This window comes from Rattus norvegicus, chromosome 16 (assembly GCF_021556685.1).
Source record: "Rattus norvegicus strain SHRSP/BbbUtx chromosome 16, alternate assembly SHRSP_T2T, whole genome shotgun sequence".
Classification (NCBI taxonomy): domain Eukaryota; kingdom Metazoa; phylum Chordata; class Mammalia; order Rodentia; family Muridae; genus Rattus; species Rattus norvegicus.
This window is the reverse complement of record NC_141549.1, coordinates 25,634,758-25,658,771: the sequence shown is the minus strand read 5'-3', so window position 1 is coordinate 25,658,771 and position 24,014 is coordinate 25,634,758. Positions and strand designations below refer to the sequence as shown.

General features: G+C 40.0%; 1 protein-coding gene across 1 annotated transcript; it reads left to right on the top strand.

The window, feature by feature from the left end:
- Positions 1-2,363: 2,363 nt before the first annotated feature.
- LOC148000490 (uncharacterized) lies at positions 2,364-15,568 on the top strand. Its single transcript, XM_087589594.1, has 9 exons — positions 2,364-2,388; positions 2,769-2,805; positions 4,927-4,988; positions 7,149-7,182; positions 7,674-7,716; positions 8,758-8,886; positions 13,612-14,441; positions 14,544-14,866; positions 15,415-15,568. Exons 1-9 carry the CDS (start codon positions 2,364-2,366, stop codon positions 15,435-15,437), a joined length of 1,506 nt encoding a protein of 501 aa, XP_087445720.1. The 3' UTR covers positions 15,438-15,568.
- Positions 15,569-24,014: the final 8,446 nt, after the last annotated feature.

The following is a 24,014-nucleotide window of genomic DNA, read 5'->3' as shown; positions in this document are numbered from 1 at the left end:
CCTTCATTTTCATTGAATTCTAGAAAGTCTTCGATTTCTTCTTGCACCAGTGGTCACCGAGCATAGCATTGTTCAGTTTCTATCAGATTGTATGCTTTCTGTTGTTTTCTTGTTGATGTAGTCCAGCTTTAGTCCATGGTGACCTTATTAGATGCAAGAGTTTTTTGGGGGGATTGTTGTTGGTTCTTTTTTTCCCTTTTCTTTTATCTGTTGATGTAGATCTGTATCTATATATGTTCAATTTTGGAGAACATTCCATGAGATGCTGAGACGGTACATATTTTTTATTTGTGTGAAAGGTTCTGTAGATATCTGTTAGGTCCATTTGGTACATGCCATCTATGAGTTGCATAATTTTTCAGTTTAGTTTCTCTTTTGGTGACATGTCCTTTGGTCATAATAGTGATAATATGTAGTTGATGCCCCCTACTCTTAATTTGTGAGGTTTGAGGTGTGGTTTAAGCTTTAGCCAAATTAGTAAATGTTTCTTTTATGAAGCAGGATGCCCTTGCATCTCAGGCATTGTTCAGAATTGAGACATCATGTTGGTGTATTTTCCTTTGATTTGTATGCAGTGTCCTTTCCCATCTCTTTTGATTATTTCTGATCGAAGGTCTATTTTACCAGTTATTAGATTGACTGCTTCAGCTTGTGTCTTGGGTCCATTTGCTTTTCAGTCCTTTGGTTCAGCCCTTTATTTTGTGGTAGTTTTTATCTTTGTGGCTGAGTTCCGTTTCGATATGCAACAGAACGATAGATTCTGTTTATACATCTGCTCTCTTAGACCCTGTCTTTTTGTTTGGCAAGTGAATCTGTTCCTGTTCAGAGGTATTAATGACTAACGATTGCTTTTACTTATTATTTTGATGTTGGTTTGCATGTCTTTCTCTTCTATTGGTTTTGCTGTGTGATTATTAATTTCTTCTGTTTTGTTGAGTTCAGTTACTCTACTTGTCTTGGAGTTTTGCTTGTAGCATCCCTGGTAGGTATGGATTAGTAGAAAGATATAGTTTGTATTTGGTTTTGTCACAAAATATCTTTTTACTCCATGTATGTTGTTTGAAAATTTTGTTAAGTGTTGTAGTCTGGGCTGACAGTTGTAGTCTCTTAGGGTCTAGAAGACATCTCATTGGCACTTCTGGCTTTTAATTCTCTGTTGAGAAGTTCGGTATATTTCTGATTGGTTTGCCTTTATATGTAATATGTTACTTGCCTCTTTCTCCTTGCCGCTTTTTAATTTTCTCTCTTTTTTGGTGGATTTACTGTTTTGGTTATTATGTAGCTGGAGGATTTTCTTTTCTGGCACAATAAAGTATTATTTGTACTTTAAGCTTCTTGTGTGTAGATAGGCATCTTTTTCTTGAAGTTTGGGATGTTTTCTTCTATGATGTTGTTGAGGATATTTTCTGTGCCTTTACTCTGGGAAACTTCTTCCATTCCTATTTTTCATAGATTTGGTCCTAATTTCACATCCTGCTTGTCAGGCTGTGTCTTTTTAGTGGGGAAGATGAGTTCACTTATATTGAGAGATATTAATAGCCAATGAGTGTTAATTCCTACCATTCTCGTTTTGTGAAGAGATTATTATGTGTTGGGAACACTAATCAATTTGGTGTTCTGTGAGGTTCTTTTATGTTCATAAGCATTCTTTCTTTACGTTGTATAAATTATCTTCTATGATTTTGCTGAACATATGTTCTCATCCTTGGAGCTCGTACTCTCCACTTTTGCTCATGGCTATTATTCTTAGTAGGAAATTTCACAGTGTCTCAGACTACCTGAACATTTTGGGTCAGTCATTTTTTTAGGTAACCTTTTCTTTGGATGATGTATTAATTTCTTAAAGTATATATTCTATGCCTGAGATCATCTCTTCCAATTCTTTTATTGTGTTGGCTGTGCTTCTGTTCTTGTTCTCTTTTGTAGATTTTCCATCTCCAAGGTTCCATCAGTTTGTTTCCTTTATTTCTTTTTTTTATCATTTGCAGGTATTGACATGTTTTATTCATTTTTCACCTGTTTGATTATATTTTCCTGTACATTTTAAGGGATTTATTAATTTCTCCTTTAAATTCCTCTATCATATCAATAAGATTGGTTTCAAAGTAATTTCATTGTGCTTTGATTGTGTTAGGATATCCAGGTCTTGCTGTAGTAGGATATCTGGGCTCAGGATGTGTCATGTTGATTTGGCTCTTGTTGAATGTATTCTCATGCTGGCCCTCAGCCAACTGTTTATCCCTGGGTGTTTTTCAGGTGCAGTGTCCTGAGGAGGGCTCTGGGTTTTTCTCTTTTTACGGGTGAAGTTGAGACATTGTCTCACTAAATTGTAGTTCTGTTTGTCTAAGGAATCACAGTGATCAATGTGTTTTTGCTTCCTCAGTGTTGGTATTCATGTTATGCACCACCAGACCCAATCTGTTATTCTTTCCAGAATCATTAGCCCAGAGTAAAAAGAATCACAGTTGATTATATTCATACTGGTAAGGATTGGGCTTTCTGTCATTCTGAGAGAGTTCAGTTAGGATCGTCGCAATTGTTTACGGCTATTTATTTCTAGACATTAATGTTTGATAAATTGCTGTCATCCTTGATTTGAAATATATAGGGAATGGATTGGTTCTAAGTGAAGTAATTGGCTACAAATGAATATTTACTCTAGAATACTCTCTAGATTGCTCTTATAGACATTGATACTAATAATGAGTCTGATTATTCGTAATATTCTTCTATACTTGTAATAATACATTCTTTGTTTTTATTTTCAGAAGTATTTGTTTTTAACGATGAAAGGCCTTTGTCCCGGTAAGGTTTAACAATACATTAATACTAGAGAAATGCAAAGATAATAAGTAAATTATTTTGGGTATACTTTGAGACTTGTGTAGTACAGGTCCCACAATATTCTGAATATAATTTTAGGTTGAAAACTTGTTCAGTGTATTTCATAAGAAAATGAAAATTATACTCACCCACCATTTCCAAGAACAAACTATACAGTTTTTAAAAAGAGCCTGCTAGGATTAACTGTGCAAGTTAGTGTCTACTTAAGATTCTTTGGCTTTTCAAAGCTTTACTAAATACTTGTGCACTAAGACCCACACTCATAGTTATCATTTCAGTCATTCATCTTGTCTGACATGTTACATAATTTGGAATGATTCTCAGTCAGTCATTACTAGAGGATGGCAACAATTTCTTTCCTCCTTTGGCACCAGCTATGAATGCAAAGGTGTAGCATATATCATAGATGTTGGAAGACACCCATGAGTTGCAGTCCATCCAATGACAGGCTGAGAGAATTTGAAGGTGGATGTTAAGAATTCTCTCTGTACATTTATTGGGTGTTATGGTTATTCTGAAGGGATGGATATGTACAGGATTTTGTGTGTCTAGATGAACAAACTATATCTTATCTTGGTGGGCGGTTTATGTCCTTATAAGTTAGTTATGAGTTAATTGTGCGAATGTATTGTTCATTAAGTAATTAACATATGACTCTGGTTGCTGGGTTACAGTTTGTTGAGTCATGACTTCACTGGGTTGTTGGGAGTGTGAGAAGAGTCTGTGACAGGAAGCCGTGCTAGGCTATAGAATGCTTGGGGCTAGCTTGACATTTGGCCACACTAGCATGGCCCACGGAACGTGATGTGGGTTTCAGGTTGGGAACAACCCTTTATGGAGACAGTGTGTGAAAATGGAGGACAGAGAAACATCTAGAGCATGTGATTCCACCTGGCATGGGAACTCGAGGGAATCATTCACCTTTTAATTATTCCACAAGTCCCATGTCTTCCTGAAAGTTCCACCCGTCAATTATCCATTCATATGATCTGCTTTCCACAGTAACAGATCCTTTGAATCTCAATAGGTTAGCTGAATGTATAGAACTAAATGACCATGTGACAATTATTTATCTCTGTATAAAAGGGGTTTTTGCCTTCCACATCAGTTGGACATGAACATACAGGTGAAGGCCCATCCATTCCTGTCCAGGATGCTAGGTTAGACACTGGTTTGGTAGAAAATTAAAAGGTGTATTTCAAGCTAATTCTGTGCTCATTAAGAGTAATTACCTCCACAAGAGAAGACAATTATGTTGTTCTCTTTATTTGGGCTCTACATCAGGAAAACATTTTATAAATACTATCAAATGACTTATTTCCTCCATGTTTAAAATTTCCTAAATCATACAAGCTAATGTCAAAAATCAAGATTCAAACTTTTCCATACTAAAACTGTTCAAAGACTCCTTGCAAAATATGCATTTTAACTTATACTTGGAAGTGCAAACAGTTTCACAGTCTCAATGCGCTTAGTCTTATTGTTCTTTTTTTCTGTTATTACCTTCTTATGTTCATAAAAACGCATAAATGGCACAGAAACAGGCATATTGTGACTTCAGGATTCATTCATGCATGAGTTAAGAAGGAGCAGCTTGAACATTACAAAAGCAGTGGTGGGTTTTGAAGAGTTCTAGCAGCAACAGAAATCTATTTGATGTTCGACAAGCAAACCACTTGGGTGATACCATCATAGATAGTGAAATATTCACAAAGTATCATGGGAAAAGGTGCTTTGTTGCATCAGGGGCAGAGACTGTTATGATTAATGTAGTCAGGGGACTAATTCCATTGCATCTACAGATTAAAAATATCACTTGGTATAGCTATGAGAGCAAAAGCTGGAAAGGTGTGTGTGTGTGTGTGTGTGTGTGTGTGTGTGTGTGTGTGTGTGTAACTGTGTAATGGTTTCATTTGTGTTGCTAAATTCCTTCCCTTTTTTCCACATGGGGAAAAGTTGAAAGGAAAGTATTCCCAGACTTGTAATGTAATATAAGTTAGGAAATCAAACAAGAAGTAATTCAATGCATTGGATTAATGTTTAATATGAATATTAACATAACATTCTTAAAATACCCCACAGTCGAGTAAGATCACCAAGACAGCTAAAATCCATTCTGAAAACATCTATCCAGCATAATTCAGGTAAGATTAAGTGTAAGTCCTCTACTGATTCTACCCTTACTATAAAAAGAATAAGGAAATCAAATACGAATATATTTATATTCTTTGTTCACTTGCTGGCAACCATTTTTAGACTATAGATTTATTAAGGTATTGTTTCTAAGAAATGTCAAATTCAAATTATACCGTCTGATGTGTTAGCTTCTTCAAATTGAACTACTCATGCGTGTAGTGTCTTATGATACAAAAAATACACTATTCCATGATTTGTGTCTTCTCTAGACACATAGCAGTAAGTTGACTTTGTAATAAAATACATTTTTATTTCAGTTTTTTATATATAATATATATATGATTAATGCTACGTATTATAGGTGTTAGTGTCTGTAAAATATGATAAGGTTAAAAAACAAACCAAAACAATATTCAATTACTTTCATTATGTTTGGAGACTAAATGTTTTTAGCATAATCTGGAATTTTTCCCTTCATAATATTTCAATCATACTTATTTGATAATTCATAGATTATCTTATAGTTATTTTTAGATGTCTTCCATTTAATGTAAATATCTTGATATTATAAATATCTGGCTCACTCAGGAACCCTTGGAGAAGTGAATAGTGTGTGAGATTTGTAGGTAGTGCTGGGGAATAAAAACTGATATTCTTAGCATTCAATGAAAGCGGCCTCCATATGGGCTACTCTGACAGCACCTTTTCCCTGTAGTCCTATTAATTAGCAAAAGATATAGTGCTACTTGATTTATATGCTGCAAGACAAAATTTCCAGTAAAAACAACATTGACACAGTAGATGGAAGGTTGAAAAACCACATCATTCTCCAGTACACAGCACTGAATGATCCCTTGATTGAGTCTGAATAAGATTAGATTCCAACAGTGGGAGAAGCACCACAGAATTTATCCTTTCAGCAACCTACACCACAGCATCTCTCATACCTACTGTGCCTTTGGAGAGAGCCAGCCAGAGAATAGTGTAGAGGAACCTAAATGACCCTCTTCACATAACCCTGAGGGAAACAGAATTATCATAATGTGGGTGTCTTTTTTAAAAATGTATTTCAGCACTGGAGTTTTGTTTGTGTTGTCGAGGACTGAAAGAGGCCCCACACATGCTGAGCATACGGTCCACCATAGAGACATTTTCTCAGCCCATTTGTTGATAGGACAAAAAACTTGCTCTGGTCATGGGCAATGCCAAGGGGTGTGCAGTGGAGTTTTACATACTGTAAAGGAAATGAACTAGGGTTGTTCATTCTCTGAAGCATGTTTCGAGGGCAGGCTTTATCCAGAGAGTGAAACTTGAGACACACTATGGTTTATATGTGGAAATATATTTTAAAAATGTTTTATGTGAGATTGCTGCTCTATCTGCAAGTTTCTTTCATGCTTCTCTCTCTGGAGTAATAATTCATGTTGCATAACTACTAAGGAAGTCTTTCCAGTTGCTCTTGCCATGGCCGGCAATGGAAGTTGATGTTGAACTTCTTTTTGCTGGAAATGAGCTAGGGATCAATGCTAGATCTGAGGGCCCTTAACATCTTCTTCAGAAGATCTCGACTACAGTAACACACTGATCTCTCAAGAGCTTTGTCACACTTGCAGCTGGAAATGTTTTGTAAAGGTCTTTGGGTCTCCTATATTTGACTGTCCTGCAATGACAGTCACCAGAGACTGTGCTTCCCGGTGGTAGCAATGAATGTTCCTCCACAGTGAAGGAAGTTCAAGTCGACCTTTGTAGCAGCCCCTTTCACTGCTGTACCAGATGAGCATGCTCACTTAGAGCGCTGCAAACATCCCTAGTCCAGAGGCAAAAAGCAGCAGTGGCAACATGACGCTGTCCTTTTAACCCTTCACTATGGGACAACAGTTCAGGCTAAGATGGTAATTTCTGTGTCTGATAGTGATCAGGATCATAGGTAATTTGCACAACAATTTTTATAAGTAGTAACTTTTGATGAAATTTTCTCTTTGTCTTTAAAATATACTAGGAAATGGGAAGGAAGGTTTTTGCATATATTTATTATTTACCAATAATTATTCACTTTAAAGGCTTTTCATAAATGGTGCCAAAAGATATAGGGTCACAAATATTAGCCTTTGCACTTATTGTCATGTTTCCTATAGTTGTTTAGTGACAAATTTTGCTTCCCTATTTAGAAGCTGGTATGCAACTTACAGGAAGATCACCGTGGTAAGAATGTGTGCATTGTACAATACATTAATCTGTAAAAAGTATAGTGTTCAGAACATGACACTGTCTTTGTCTCTGTGTACAACGATTTCAGCTTCTTTATTTCTTCTATAATCACAAGCTAAACAATTATTTGTAGAGCAAACCATGTTCAAACTACTAGACCTATCTCCCACACAGCATGAGATATGGACAAACATCCTTAGGTAGGGAGATGATTCAGTGGATAAAGTGCTTGCCATGAGTCTGTGAGAATGAAGGTTGGATTCTCAGAATCCACATGAAGTCTGATGATCTCACGTGCATCTGAATCCTGGGGCACGTACGATGAGGCAGGAGGTGGTGACAGAGAATCCCCTGAAGTTTACTGGCTAGTTTGCCTGGGTTTCTTATTCAAGAAGAAGGGATTGAGCCACCTAACTGAGGTTGGAAGAATGTTGCATGCTGTTATTCTAAAAGCTCCCTGACAAGCCCTCCTTTGTTGTTCCTAGGTGTGTGAATGTGGATAATGTCAGCTCTACCTCCTCTGTGAAGGTAAAATGCTTCTTTGTGAAATTAATTTTCTTATGAATTTTGTTATAATTCAGCAATAGTGTAACTGGGATCAGTTTTATATGGAAAGATTGCTCAAGGGAGTCTACATTGTAGATGTGGAGATTTCTACAAACTGCAAGTGAGCAGTAAGTCCTTGTGGGTAGTGGTGGCCAATAAGAGAATGGACTCAAAAGACATAGTGAGTGGAAGATTGAGCACAGTCCTTGTACAATAGAAGATGTCTGATGTTTGACAAGTATTGTTTGCAGAGATGAGTACACATTTGACTGATTTTAAAATGTGACTGTTACTAGACCATAATATTTCTTTTTTAAAAATTCTTTATTAGATATATTTCTTTACTTTTCCAATGTTTTTCCCCTTCCCGGTTTCCTGTCCATGAGCCCCCATCCCTTCCCCCTCACCCTCTCCCATATGGGTTTTCCTGGGCTGGAGAGATGGCTCAGTGGTTAAGAGCACTGACTGCTCTTCCAGAGGTCTTGATGAATCCAATTCCCAGCAACCACATGGTGGCTCACAACCATCTATAATGAGATCTGATGATCTCTCCTGGTGTGTCTGAAGACAGCTACAGTGTACTTATATATAATAAGTACTTCTTAGTAAGTCCAGACATTTCTATAATCCAGGAATCTCCTAAGTGACTTGACCCTCAGGAAAATGCATGCAACTTTTTTCATCTTTATTAACTTGGGTATTTCTTATTTAGATTTCGATTCTTATTCTGTTTTCGGGTTTTTGGCCAACATCTCCCTAAACCCTCCCCATCCCCCTAGCCCCTCCCTGTCGCCTTCTCTTTGTGTGTTCCCCTCCCCATCCTCCCCCCATTACCGTCCTCCTCTGCTAAGTTGTAAGTAGGCATATTAGAAGATATTTTATATTTAATAATGAATTTTAATTTTCATGTGTCAATATCCTGTAATTCCTAAGTAATAAAGTTGATTTAAAAGCATGCATCCTAAAAGAAAAGAGTTAATTTCGGGACCAAATAAAAAGTTAACTGTCCCCTCTGCATTGCAGGGAGAATCAGGGAGAAAGATCCACATAAAACCTAAGAAGAGCCAGAACAGTTTTAGAAAATCTGGAGTTTATGTGTCTTCTCGGGTAGCCCCAATTCTTGAAGTATGGGAAGAAAATACATCTGCAACGGTAATCCCCACTGATGTGAGAAGTAACCTATTTCCTTTTGTGAAGGGGAGTGATGGGTGGTTGTGCCTATGTCTTCCTAGTGCAAGTAGTGAACGAGTAGAGAAAGATCAGCCTTGAGCATTCCCTTCACACTCTCCATATCCTCACTCCTTGCCAGTCACTGCATTAGGCAGTGCTTCTCAACCTTCCTAATGCTGTGACCTTTAATACAGTTCCTCATGCTGTGGTGATTCCCAACCATACAACTGTTTTGTTGCTACTGCATCAGTGTCAGATTGATAATATCATCAACTGTAATGTCGTATTGGTATTTTCAGAAGGTCTTTGCCAACCTGTGTGAGACTGTTCTATGCCCTCCTCCAATAGGGTATGACAGACAGGTTGAGAATCACTGTCATAAAATGTTATAATAGTAAATTAGACTATGGAAACAGAAGAAAAAACAGAAAATGAGCATGTTTTTAACTCACTGAGGAGAAGTCATAAAAATACAGAAACCAAATAGTACATGCTCCTGGAAATAGGTACAGTCAATATGAAAGCGACCACCATAGTTCTGTTTCATTTACTTTGGATTGACTGACTTTATGTGTGTGAATGTTTTGCGTGTATTCTGTCTGTATACTATGTGCGTGTGCTGCCCACAAAAATCAGAAGAGGTCATTTCATCCTTTGTTCTTGTTGTTCCAGAACTTTGTCAGCCAATATTATGTGTTTTACAAAGCAAAGCCAGGTGTCCTGGAGGAGCAATGAATGTTTTAAACTCCTCAGCCCCTTTTCCAGCACACAGATTTAATATGTTTGATAGGCAAAAAGATTAAAATTATCATCAGGGGAAATAAGAAGTCAGTCTTCTGATATTTCTTAACTTCCTGGACAGGACCTCAGCATTCTGGTTTTACCCATTGAAGTCCAAAGTACTTATAGGCAGGGTGCCCACAACAGGTGGCTGGGTATGTTGGTGTACACAGTTAATTCACGAACTCATAAAGCAGGCAGGGTGGTCTCTATCAGTTCAAGGACGTCCTGTTCTTAATTTATTTGGGGAGTAGGAGAATGTAAGTTGAATTGTGGGTATCAAAAGATAACTTGTATGAATCAATCTTTCCCTTCCTCTGTTTCCAGTCTCAGGTATCAAATTCAAGTTATCAGTCAGGCTGCCAAGTAGGTTTATCACATTTGTAGCATGATTTACACTTTGGTTAGCCTTAACAGACAGACAGTAGATAAACTCTGCATGTGTGTGTGTGTGGGGGGGGTTATTTAACATTAACACAAATGCTAAGCAGTGCATGGGAGGATCAGACAAAGAGATGTGAGTTCATGTGTTTGAACACTTGGCCACTGTTTGGGAGATTGTTTAACTTTTGGGGTGTGGCCTCGCTAGCAGAAGGTTTTCAGTGGTAGATTTTAATGGCTGTGACTACTTGTGGTACCAGTACTGTGTTATCTGCTTCCCGGTCTACCAGCCTGTGAGAACCAATAATGTACTGCCAAAAGTCAGGCCTCCCTGTTCCTTCCTTGAAATAAGTGACTGGTTTTCCCCATCAGATATTTTGTCACAGAAAGTACAGAAACAAATTCAAAAGTAACAGCCATCTTTCCTGTTTAAATCCCCTTTCAGAAGTTACAAAGCAAGCAGAAGGGTGTGTCTGCTGATCTTACACACACTACTTACTCCTTACTCCACTGCATACTGTCAACACGTAGCTAATTACCTTCCTCTAGACCTCTAATTTCATCATTAGGAAAGAGGAAGTTCAGATATAATTATTACACATAATGGAATCATTAGAAACTGTAAATTTATAGAAACCAAACTCAAATGCTCTTCCTTTATGCCTAGATCAATTTGGTTTCCAATTAACTACTACAGGTGATGAACCTGAGTAATTTTTATTCTAGGAAGAACTTAGCAAAGACATGGAACTCAGGTACTTTTTATTTTTATTTTTATTTTTTTCTTTATTAACTTGAGTATTTCTTATTTACATTTCGATTGTTATTCCCTTTCCCAATTTCCAGGCCAACGTCCCCCTAGCCCCTCCCCCCTGTTCCCCTCCCCATCCTCCTCCCATTACCTCCCTCCCCCTAACAATCTTGTTCACTGGGAGTTCAGTCTTAGCAGGACTAAGGGCTTCCCCTTCCACTGGTGCTCTTACTAGGATATTCATTGCTACCTATGAGGTCAGAGTCCAGGGTCAGTCCATGTATAGTCTTTGGGTAGTGGCTTAGTCCCTGGAAGCTCTGGTTGCTTGGCATTGTTGTTCATATGGGATCTCAAGCCCCTTCATGCTCTTCCAGTCCTTTCTCTGATTCTTTCAACGGGGGTCCCGTTCTCAGTTCAGTGGTTTCATGCTGGCATTCGCCTATGTATTTGCTGTATTCTGGCTGTGTCTCTCAGGAGAGATCTACATTCGGCTCCTGTCGGCCTGTACTTCTTTACTTCATCCATCTTGTCTAACTGGATGGCTGTATATGTGTGGGCCACATGTGGGGCAGGCTCTGAATGGGTGTTCCTTCTGCCTCTGTTTTAAACTTTGCCTCTCTATTCCCTGCCAAGGATATTCTTGTTCCCCTTTTAAAGAAGGAGTGAAGCATTCACATTTTGATCATCCATCTTGAGTTTCATTTGTTCTAGGCATCTAGGGTAATTCAAGCATTTGGTCTAATAGCCACTTATCAATGAGTGCATGCCATGTGTGTTTTTCTGTGATTGGGTTACCTCACTCAGGATGATATTTTCCAGTTCCAACCATTTGCCTATGAATTTCATAAAGTCATTGTTTTTGATAACTGAGTAATATTCCATTGTGTAGATGTACCACATTTTCTGTATCCATTCCTCTGTTGAAGGGCATCTGGGTTCTTTCCAGCTTCTGGCTATTATAAATAAGGCTGCTATGAACATAGTGGAGCACGTGTCTTTTTTATAAGTTGGGGCATCTTTTGGGTATATGCCCAAGAGAGGTATAGCTGGGTCCTCGGGTAGTTCAATGTCCAATTTTCTGAGGAACCTCCAGACTGATTTCCAGAATGGTTGTACCAGTCTGCAATCCCACCACATCCTTGCCAGCATTTGCTGTCACCTGAGTTTTTGATCTTAGCCATTCTCACTGGTGTGAGATGAAATCACAGGGTTGTTTTGATTTGCATTTCCCTTATGACTAAAGATGTTGAACATTTCTTTAGGTGTTTCCCAGCCATTCAGCATTACCCAGCTGTGAATTCTTTGCTTCGCTCTGAACCCCATTTTTATTAGGGTTATTTGTCTCCCTGCGGTCTAACTTCTTGAGTTCTTTGTCTATTTTGGATATAAGGCCTCTATCTGTTGTAGGATTGGTAAAGATGTTTTCCCAATCTGTTGGTTGCCGTTTTGTCCTAACAACAGTGTCCTTTGCCTTACAGAAGCTTTCCAGTTTTATGAGATCCTGTTTGTCCATTCTTGAACTTAGAGCATAAGCCATTGGTGTTTTGTTCAGGAAATTTTCTCCAGTGCCCATGTGTTCCAGATGCTTCCTCACTTTTTCTTCTGTTGTTTGAGTGTATCTGGTTTGATGTGGAGGTCCTTGATCCACTTGGACTTAAGCTTTGTACAGGGTGATAAGCATCGGTCGATCTGCATTCCTCTACATGTTGACCTTCTGTTGAACTGCACCATTTGCTGAAAATGCTATGTTTTTTTCTATTGGATGGTTTTGTCTCCTTTGTCAAAAATCAAGTGCCCATAGGTGTGTGGGTTCATTTCTGGGTCTTCAATTCTAGTCCATTGGTCTATCTGTCTCTGTACCAATACCATGCAGTTTTTATCACTATTACTCTGCAATACTGCTTGAGTTCAGGGATAGTGATTCCCCCTGAAGTCCTTTTATTGTTGAGGATAGTTTTAGCTATCCTGGGTTTTTTGTTATTCCAGAGGAATTTGCAAATTGTTCTAACTCTGTGAAGAATTGGATTGGTATTTTGATGGGGATTGCATTGAATCTGTAGATCACTTTTGGTAAAATGGCCATTTTTACTATATTAATCCTGCCAATCCATGAGCGTGGGAGATCTGTCCATCTACTGAGGTCTTCTTAAATTTCTTTCTTCAGAGACTTGAAGTTCTTATTGTACAGATCTTTTACTTGCTTGGTTAAAGTCACACTGAGGTACTTTATATTCTTTGGGACTATTATGAAGGGTGTCGTTTCCCTAATTTCTTTCTCTGCTTGTTTCTCTTTTGTGTAGAGGAAGGCTACTGATTTATTTGAGTTAATTTTATACCCAGCCACTTTGCTGAAGTTTTTTAATCAGGTGTAGTAGTTCTCTGGTGGAACTTTTGGGATGAACCATAGAATATGAAGGAGAGAGAATATTACAAATTTGCTATTTAGAGGAGAAGCAGAGCAAAACATCAGAGGCCAAGAAACACATTTTGTCACTTCTTTTTATATATTTCCATCTTAAAAAGTACCATGACTTTAGATCCCAAAGAGCAGAATAGTGGTAAGTTTAAACCTAAGTATGTCCACATTAAAGGTTTTTAAAGACTCTGGGCCGTTTACTCATCCTGAAAGGAAGCAGACGTTACTGAATATCATTGAATGTAGTGCTAAATATCAACAGAATACAGAAATAGTTTGGGGACTATAAATCAAGGTCCTGACATTATCAGAAGGGTGATGAAATGAATAAAATCAGTGAATTTTAAATCAAAAATAACAATGATAATTTTCCTTATAGGATGAAAAAACTAAAATGGAAAATTTCCATTCCGTGCCTTCTGAGGCTGCTGCTGATGTTGGACCTTCCACTTCTACTGCTGACAGCCTGAATGCTGCTGAGCCTGCGCAGACTAAGTCCACCAAGAAGGCTGCCAGTCTGACTGCAGTTGAGCCTGAGCCAACTAAGTCCACCATTGCCGCTGACAGTCTGACTGCAGTTGAGCCTGCGCAGACTAAGTCCACCATTGCCACTGACAGTCTGACTGCAGTTGAGCCTGCACTGACTAAGTCCACCAAGGATGCTGCCAGTCTGACTGCAGCTGAGCCTGCGCAGACTAAGTCCACCAATGCCGCTGACAGTCTGACTGCAGTTGAGCCTGTGCCGACTAAGTCCACCAATGCCGCTGACAGTCTGACTGCAGTTGAGCCTGTGCCGACTAAGTCTACCATTGCCGCTGACAGTCTGATTGCAGCTGAGCCTGTGCCGACTAAGTCCACCATTGCCGCTGACAGTCTGACTGCAGTTGAGCCTATGCCGACTAAGTCCACCACTGCCGCTGACAGTCTGACTGCAGTTGAGCCTGCGCCGACTAAGTCCACCACTGCTGCTGCCAGTCTGACTGCAGCTGAGCCTGCGCCGACTAAGTCCACCACTGCCGCTGACTGTCTGACTGCAGATGAGCCTGCGCCGACTAAGTCCACCACTGCCGCTGACGGTCTGACTGCAGATGAGCCCGAGCTGTCCCTTACATATGCTGCTGACAGTACTGTGTCAGGTGACTCAGGACCAGCTAGTCACATTGGATTGGATTATGTAGTTGATTTACCTCTTTACAAGGAGAGTACAAGGTACAAACCCCATGCTGACCCAGAGCGCACTCCTGGTTCCTGCACTTGTTATTCCCTTGATTCCATTCAAATGACTAACCTGACTCTTTTGATATCCTTTAGTGAAGAAGAAATATTTTATACTGCTTCTTCAGATGAGGAATCTTCTTTTATTCCTGACATAGAAGAAGGTCTGCCTGCTACTCAGGCACCTGTTGATAATTTTGATGCTTCTGCGTCAGCTGAACCAATAAACCACAGCATGAACCCTCTCAGGGTGGGTGGATATCTTCGGGCACCAGCGATAGCACACATCCCCTTTTTGCCTTTTATATGGCTTGTATCCTCACTTTTCTCTGTCATAACATGGATGAAAATCCAAATTCAACATGCATGGCATGAAGAAAATGGCCAAGGATCTCCCACTGACAAAAAAGTTGGATCAGGTAAGTTAGACAAAAATAGTAGCTTAAAATAGATGAATTTTTTTCCCTTGAAACCTAGGTCTGTTTTGTTAATAAATTTCATGCTTCTATAGGGTTATTCATGAATAACCTAGAACCTGAAAATTTTTTTTCAATTTATATATTTTCAGTAACGTGATAAATCCAGTTTGGACAAATACAAGTGACATGTAAAACTGTTTTCTGATTGGTTGTTTTCTAGTCTAGAATGAGGAGATTATGGTCACTCCCAGTGAAGACCTTGTGTTTCCTGAATGACTAAGCAGGGGTAACTTCCTGTTAAATGTTATTGTCTATTTAATGCTGTCATTCTGAACTCTGACTTCTGAGGTTAGCATAGCCTTTGACCGCAACATTCCAAAAGAAGCAACTTCTGAGATTAAAAATAACAAGAGAAGCATCCACCTTCTCACTGTTTCTCACTACGTTGATCCCGATGATAATGACACTGATGTTGTTGATGCTGGGCATGACAATATCACCAGTGATGTGCCTGATGATGCTGTTGATAATTCTTGTTTTTCTTCTAGTGGCTGCGGCTCCTGATCCCTAGACCCTTGATGTTCCTCCAGGATCGATTGGAATGCCACAGCAGTCTGTGTGGGAGAATTGATGATATATATAAATTATAGAGTTAAAGGTATAATGTGATAGTAGACTGAAGTAAAAATTTATTGTTTCACTGGAGACTCAGTTGTGCCATGTGATGCTTCCTAGAAAAAATGTTCAATTATTTTCAATTTTATTTTTTACTTGTTTACTTTACATCCTGCTCACTGCCCCCTCCCTGTCAGCCTCTCCCACAATCCTTCCCTTGCGCCCCGCCTCCTTCTCCTCTGAGAGGGTAGGGGCCACTTGGTTATCTTCCCACCCTGGAACATGAAGTCTCTGTGAGACTATGCCCTTCCTCTCCCACTGAGTCCAGACAAGGCCGTCTAGATAGAAGGACATATCCCGCATACGGGCAACAGCTTTAAGGATAGTCCCTGCTGCAGTTTTTTTGGGACTCACATGAAGATCGAGGTCCATATGTGCTACCTATGTGTGTGGAGGCTTAGGACCAGCCTCTGTATATTCTTTGGTTGGTGGATCAGTCTCTAAGAGCCCTAAGAGTCCAGGTCAATCGATTTTGTTAGTCTTCCTGTTGCGTTCTTATCTTCTGAGGGACTGCAATCCTTCTACTTTTTCTTCCATAAGAGTCTTCAAGATCCATCCAATTTTAGCTGTGGGTGTGTACATCTAAGTCAGCTGCTGGGTGCAACCTCTCCAGACAGCCTGTGCTAGACTCTGTCTGCTAGCATAACAGGGTATCATTCAGAGTCAGGGACTGTCGCTTGTTCAAGGGATCAGTTTCAAGTTGGGTGGGTTATTGGTTGGCTGTTCCCTCAGTCTCTCCTCCAGCCCTATTCCTTCATTTCCTGTAGACAGGAAAAAATTTGGATTTAAAGTTTTGTGGTTGGGTCGATGTTCCAGTTGCTCCACTGGGCTTCCTGTATAGCGAGAAGAGCCAGGATCCCCATGCTCTGTATCCCCAGTGCAGTGAGTCAAAAGCTCCAGTGATTCTTGTTGCCTCCCCTACCTCAGTCTCTGTCTCTCTCTGAGGTCGCCTCCTCACTCACCACCCCTATCTGTTGCAGATTTCCATTCATTATCATGGTTCCCTCCCCCTCCCTACACTGGACCCTCAGTGACCCTATTCCTTCCTTTCTCCCTTCCCAACTGGTTCCCTTCATCCATATGCCTTCCATGACCCTTCCATATTCTCAATTATCCTTTCTTGTGCCCTTCTTTTGTTCAGTCTTCTTGGATCTGTGGAGTGTAGCACTGGGCATCCTTTATTTTATAGGCTCCTTACTGAGAGGGGAGAGGTCATGCTTAGCTTCCTTTTCACTGAGCCCCACTGGATTGCATACCTACTTTAGGCTCCTAGGCATATGAGAGCTGCGTACCTGAAGACAGCAGCTCATAGGCCTTCTGTACGGAAAACAGAAACATTGAGTTAGTTTATCAATTCTTTTCCATGGTCTCCTTTAGAGCCCGTTATTGGGCACATGTTTTAGGTCAAGAAGTTAATACATTTTATTTTCTTTGTCTATCATTAAATTGATTAGATTTATATGTAGGAGTTTTTACTGCTGTGCGTTTTCTATGCAGTATGTGTGATAGAACCCAGTGCTGGTTCCCCTGGAACTGGATTTACAGATGGTTGGTTTTGAGTGGCCAGCGATGTGCTAGCAATTAAAACTGAGTGCTCTACAAACAAAACTAGAACTCTTAACTGCGTCTCCATCTCTCTAGGCCATATGTGTGTATGTATGTGTGTGTGTGTGTGTATGTATATGTATATGTATGTTAATATTATACAACATGGTAAATTTCACCATAAGATAAATTTTTATCATGAAACTTCAATAAATTTTCTAGTATAGTGCAAAAATTTTCACCAAGAGATATTTACACCAATATGACTTGTGCTTGCAGATGGGTCAAACAAAGACATTTTGAATTGGATCTATAACCCTGAACCCCAGTATAAACCTTGTGTACATCTTGTGTGTGCATTGATCCACATGTGAAGGATAGAGACTGATATTGTCTTCCTCTCTATTTCCTGTACCCCACTCACATGTGTAATTGTGTGGGTCAAAGGACAATGCCACTCTACAGTTCTGTTCCGCCACATTGTGGGTTCTAGGGACTGAACTCAGGCCATCATCCCTCTGTATGGGTTCCACCCCTGGTCCCTCAGTTCTGGGGACATGTTCATTCACTCAAATCCTAGTGTCTTGGAGCACACTGATCTTCATCCTTGCAGGAAAGCAAGTTTTGGGGATCCCCTTATTTCCACATCTGCAGTGAGGTTTTCAGGAAACGTGTTTTACCAAACACCTCAGGCTCTAATCCTTATTTCCTATTGTTAGGCTGTACTAGGTTATGAAGGAGAACCATAGCACAGTAGTAGATATTCCATAATCCACATGCTTCTTGATAATTTTGTAGATCTAAAGGCCTTTAGTCTTTAAGTTACAGTTTCATATAAATAATAAATTCTGAATTAGAATTCCAAGATCTTCCTGTTTATTGAATATTTTCTTTAAATACACTGACTTGTCCTACTGTAGTTTTTCATTCTGTCAGTCCATTTACTCCCCACATGTAACTTAGATGTGTACTGAGTACAATACACATTCTACTATCTCTCAAAATCGTCCCATTCTTAACCTTTTTGTTTCTGTGCCCAGTCTCAGAGTCTGTAAATCATTCATAGGTAATGTCAACAGCCTGTGAATCAACCCCAAGAAACACATACCAACTCTGTCACTTCTCTAAAGGACAAGCCTACAGTCTGTCAGTCATTCATAAGAAATGACTACACCCTGACCATCATTCATAAGAAACACCCAACGCGAATCACTATCCCTGAACTCAAGCAGTATTACAGAGCAATAGTGATAAAAACTGCATGGTATTGGTACAGAGACAGACAGATAGACCAATGGAATAGAATTGAAGACCCAGAAATGAACCCACACACTTATGGTCACTTGATTTTTGACAAAGGAGCCAAAACCATCCAATGGAAAAAAGATAGCATTTTCAGCAAATGGTGCTGGTTCAACTGGAGGTCAACATGTAGAAGAATGCAGATCGATCCATGCTTATCACCCTGTACAAAGCTTAAGTCCAAGTGGATCAAGGACCTCTACATCAAAGCAGATACACTCAAGCTAATAGAAGAAAAACTAGGGCAGCATCTGGAACACATGGGCACTGGAAAAAATTTCCTGAACAAAACACCAATGGCTTATGCTCTAAGATCAAGAATCGACAAATGGGATCTCATAAAACTGCAAAGCTTCTGTAAGGCAAAGGACACTGTGGTTAGGACAAAACGGCAACCAACAGATTGGGAAAAGATCTTTACCAATCCTACAACAGATAGAGGGCTTATATCCAAAATAGACAAAGAACTCAAGAAGTTAGACCGCAGGGAGACAAATAACCCTATTAAAAAATGGGGTTCAGAGCTAAACAAAGAATTCACAGCTGAGGAATGCCGAATGGCTGAGAAACACCTAAAGAAATGTTCAGCATCTTTAGTCATAAGGGAAATGCAAATCAAAACAACCCTGAGATTTCACCTCACACCAGTGAGAATGGCTAAGATAAAAAACTCAGGTGATAGCAGATGCTGGCGAGGATGTGGAGAAAGAGGAACACTCCTCCATTGTTGGTGGGATTGCAGACTGGTAAAACCATTCTGCAAATCAGTCTGGAGGTTCCTCAGAAAATTGGACATTGAACTGCCTGAGGATCCAGCTATACCTCTCTTGGGCATATACCCAAAAGATGCCTCAACATATAAAAGAGACACGTGCTCCACTATGTTCATCGCAGCCTTATTTATAATAGCCAGAAAATGGAAAGAACCCAGATGCCCTTCAACAGAGGAATGGATACAGAAAATGTGGTACATCTACACAATGGAATATTACTCAGCTATCAAAAACAACGAGTTTATGAAATTCGTAGGCAAATGGTTGGAACTGGAAAATATCATCCTGAGTGAGCTAACCCAATCACAGAAAGACATACATGGTATGCACTCATTGATAAGTGGCTATTAGCCCAAATGCTTGAATTACCCTAGATCCCTAGAACAAAGGAAACTCAAGACGGATGATCAAAATGTGAATGCTTCACTCCTTCTTTAAATGAGGAAAAAGAATACCCTTGGCAGGGAAGGGAGAGGCAAAGATTAAAACAGAGACTGAAGGAACACCCATTCAGAGCCTGCCCCACATGTGGCCCATACATATACAGCCACCCAATTAGACAAGATGGATGAAGCAAAGAAGTGCAGACCGACAGGAGACGGATGTAGATCGCTCCTGAGACACACAGCCAGAATACAGCAAATATAGAGGCGAATGCCAGCAGCAAACCACTGAACTGAGAATAGGTCCCCTATTGAAGGAATCAGAGAAAGAACTGGAAGAGCTTGAAGGGGCTCGAGACCCCAAAAGTACAACAATGCCAAGCAACCAGAGCTTCCAGGGACTAAGCCACTACCTAAAGACTATACATGGACTGACCCTGGACTCTGACCCCATAGGTAGCAATGAATATCCTAGTAAGAGCACCAGTGGAAGGGGAAACCCTGGGTCCTGCTAAGACTGAACCCCCAGTGAACTAGTCTATGGGGGGAGGGCAGCAATGGGGGGAGGGCTGGGAGCGGAATACCCGTAAGGAAGGGGAGGGGGGAGGGGGATGTTTGCCCGGAAACCGGGAAAGGGAATAACACTCGAAATGTATATAAGAAATACTCAAGTTAATAAAAAAAAAAAAAGAAAAAAAAAAGAATCGACAAATGGGATCTCATAAAACTGCAAAGCTTCTGTAAGACAAAGGACACTGTGGGTAGGACAAAACGGCCACCAACATATTGGGAAAAGATCTTTACCAATCCTACAACAGATAGAGGCCTTACATCCAAAATATACAAAGAACTCAAGAAGTTAGACCGCAGTGATACAAATAACCCTATTAAAAATGGGGTTCAGAGCTAAACAAAGAATTCACAGCTGAGGAAGGCGAAATGGCTGAGAAACACCTAAAGTAATGTTCAACATCTTTAGTCATAATGGAAATGCAAATCAAAACAACCCTGAGATTTCACCTCACACCAGTGAGAATGGGTAAGATCAAAAACTCAGGTGACAGCAAATGCTGGCGAGGATGTGGAGAAAGAGGAACACTCCTCCATTGTTGGTGGGAAAGCAGACTGGTGCAACCATTCTGGAAATCAGTCTGGAGGTTCCTCAGAAAATTGGACATTGAACTGCCTGAGGATCCAGCTATACCTCTCTTGGGCACATACCGAAAAGTTGCCCCGACATATAAAAAAGACACGTGCTCCACTATGTTCATAGCAGCCTTATTTATAATAGCCAGAAGCTGGAAAGAACCCATATCTACAATTGTTCAATATGCACAGTAAACATGTACAGCCTTCTAGTCAGTCATCCATATTAACTGAGTGCTACCTGCAAATCATCCATAGGAAGTACCCACATCCTGTCAGGCATTCATAGGGAATGCCCACAGCCTGTCAATCGTTTATAGGAAATAGCTACAGCTTGTTAGTCATCAATACATATGGCACACCCCCAAGCTGGCAATCATCTGGAGGAAGAACCTACGTCCTATCAATCATCCATAAGAATTCCCTACAGCCTTAGAACCATTTATAAGGAATGACCATATCCTGTCATCTATTAGAAACACGCACAGTCTGTCAGTCATCCACACATCACATACATTGCGTGAGAGTCATCCATAGGAAAAGCTAAGTGCCTGTCATGCATACAAAGGAAATGAACACAACCAGTAAATCATGCATAGGAATCTCCAACAGTCTGTCAGTTATCAAGAGAAAATTCACACAGTCTTTCAATTATCCAAAGTAAACAGCAACAGTATTCAATTAAGATTAAACAGAAAAATTTCAAAAACCCACAACCCTCACACACTGATATCATAAATAGGGACGTGATAAACCTGGGAGACAGCACACAATAAATCATGCCGAGAGCAAAGATTCATCTCTGCCTCAGGCTCCTCCTCCTACATCATTCAGGCCTCAGGTTTGCCATGCAGAGCCGATCCTGTTACCATGCCTGCTTGAAATCGCATGGGGAGATGTTTGTGATGATCAACATCATGTATTTATTCTTTATAAAAAATAATGTAGTGAAGGAAGCGCAGGATTTTGTTTCTGTTGACAGCACATTTTCAGAAGGATTTAGAACACTTTTTCTGCATACGGTAGCTAATTCTTCAGAGCTCCTGATAAAGCAGAAGATTGTATAATAGGAAAACAAGGCAGCAAGTTTGTGTCCATTCAAGAGTTCATCCTCATATTATTTTGATTATATTGACAGTAGCGAAAAGTTCAGAAAAAATAAAGGAAACTCCTCATTCTGAATGATCACAGTTTACCATGGACACACAAACACCAATGTTTTTAACAATGTGAGCGTAGAATTAATATTTTATGAGTAAATCACATTGACAGGTTTGTAACCTGCTTTAATGGTTTACGTTCCTGTATGAAAGGCACACACACACACCGACACACAGACACACACACAGACATGCACACACACACACCGACACACACACACACACACGCACACACACACACACACACACACACACACAAAGGTTTTATGTTTTGATATATCTTGATCAGTACCGTAGATAGGCCATTGCCTAATCTCCACATGGTTAATTCACCTTCTGCCAATAATTCTGAGTTTTTACTTACTAAATGCTGAAACAAGATGCTATTTAAGACAGTCAGAGAGTGAAACATTCAAGGTTTTGTGTGTAGATATTTCAGAGAGAATCACAGAGACTAGGTGCAAAATAATTCTTTATAACAATGGATGTAAGTTGAATGTGCTTCCTGAAGTATTTTCAGGGGGAAAATCGGGATCACATTAGGAGACAGTGTTCTTTCTGCAGTTTTTCCCTGGCTCTTTGCCAGGCACACCTTTCTTATTGCAGTTCGTTTGAACGGGCAGCACTCATTTTCCTACCCTAGGTTTTGATGTTCTTGGGCTGGATCCTGCTACTCTGTCTCTATTTCCTCATTCACACAATTTCCTTTAAGTTCTTCTTAGAAATGTTACTTCTTCAAATATTAATTTGTGGATCTACTCTATTCCTCTCATATGAAAGCCACGGACTTCAGGCTGTCTGGTAAGCTTTTCTTTATAAAACTTTCTGGGATATTTATCGTGGCTGTAATTATAATAGATTTTTTAACTTGATTCTTCATAATCTTAATGTTTTTATTCCTTGATAATACTCACTAAATCTTTAGTTAATAGCTAAGGAAACCTGAGTTTTCTGATGGATAACGGAGCAGTCCCACTGATGTCCACATCCTAAAATTCCCTAATTTGCCTAAACCGCAGCATGCTTGGTGAATCTAAACATACAGTGGAGTGGTGGATATTATCCCAAAATTTCAGCATACTGACCATATAATTTAGAGACTATTTGTAGCTCAAGAAGACGAACGACAAAAATCTGATGCTTCAGTACTTCTTAGAAGGGGATACAAAATAGTCCAGGAGGAAATATGAAGACAAAGTATGGAGCAGAGACTGAAGGAAAGGCCATCCAGAGAGTAACACATATGTGGATCCATCCCACATGAGGTCACCAAACCCATTCACTATTGGGGTGACAAGAGGTACATGCTGACAGGAGCCTGATACAGCTGCCTCCTGAGAGAATATGCCAGAGCCTGACAAATCAGAGGCAGATGCTCTCAGCAAGCCATTGGATTGAGAACTGGGACCTCAATGGGGGAGTTAGTGAAAGGACTGAGGTAATTGAGGGGATGTGCAACCCCATAGGAAGAACTACAGTATCAACCAACCAGATACCGCAGAGCTTCCAGGGACTAAAGCACCAAGTAAAGAGTACACTTGGAACGAACCCTGGCTCCAGCAGCATGTGTAGCAGAAGATGGGCCTTGTTGGGCATCAATGGGAGGAGAGACCCGTGGTCCTGTGAAGGCTCAATGACAAGTATAGGGGAATGCCAGGGCAGGGAGGCAGGAGGGAGTGTGTGGGTGTGTGGGAGTTCACCCTCATGGAGGCAGGGGTTGAGGAGATGGGATGGAGTAGCGGTTTTCTGGACTGGAAGCAGAGAAGCAGGATAACATTTGAAATGTAAATAAAGCAATTATCTAATAAAAGCAATAAAAATCAGTGGAGGGCTATTCCTATAAAAACTTAAATTCAAGGGAGCTAAATCATTCGCTAAGAGTAGTTTAAAGAAGTACATGGCTGTGGCAATTTTAGACGATGTCAAGAGACTTCAAAACATTTCATTTTGTATGTTGAACACAAATTTGTCTTCTGCATTCTTAAGGTTAATCTCTCTCACTGACTGTCACCTTTCTCAATCCTGTAGGAGAGTGAGGTCCACTTGATTCCTACACTTCCATGCTTAGTGATCAAGAAAGTGGTTCTCTCATTAAATTCCCTGTTTATGAGTCTACAACTAGTTTGTTGTTTCTTTGGTTGCAATAATCGCAACCCCCTACACT

Excerpts from the sequence above, each read along its gene's own strand:
- LOC148000490 (XM_087589594.1), top strand. The coding sequence starts at position 2,364 with ATGTGTTTTTGCTTCCTCAGTGTTG. Across the intron at positions 2,389-2,768 it reads TTTTTGCTTCCTCAGTGTTG|AAGTATTTGTTTTTAACGAT; the intron begins GTATTCATGTTA and ends TTTTATTTTCAG. Across the intron at positions 7,183-7,673 it reads CTTACAGGAAGATCACCGTG|GTGTGTGAATGTGGATAATG; the intron begins GTAAGAATGTGT and ends TGTTGTTCCTAG.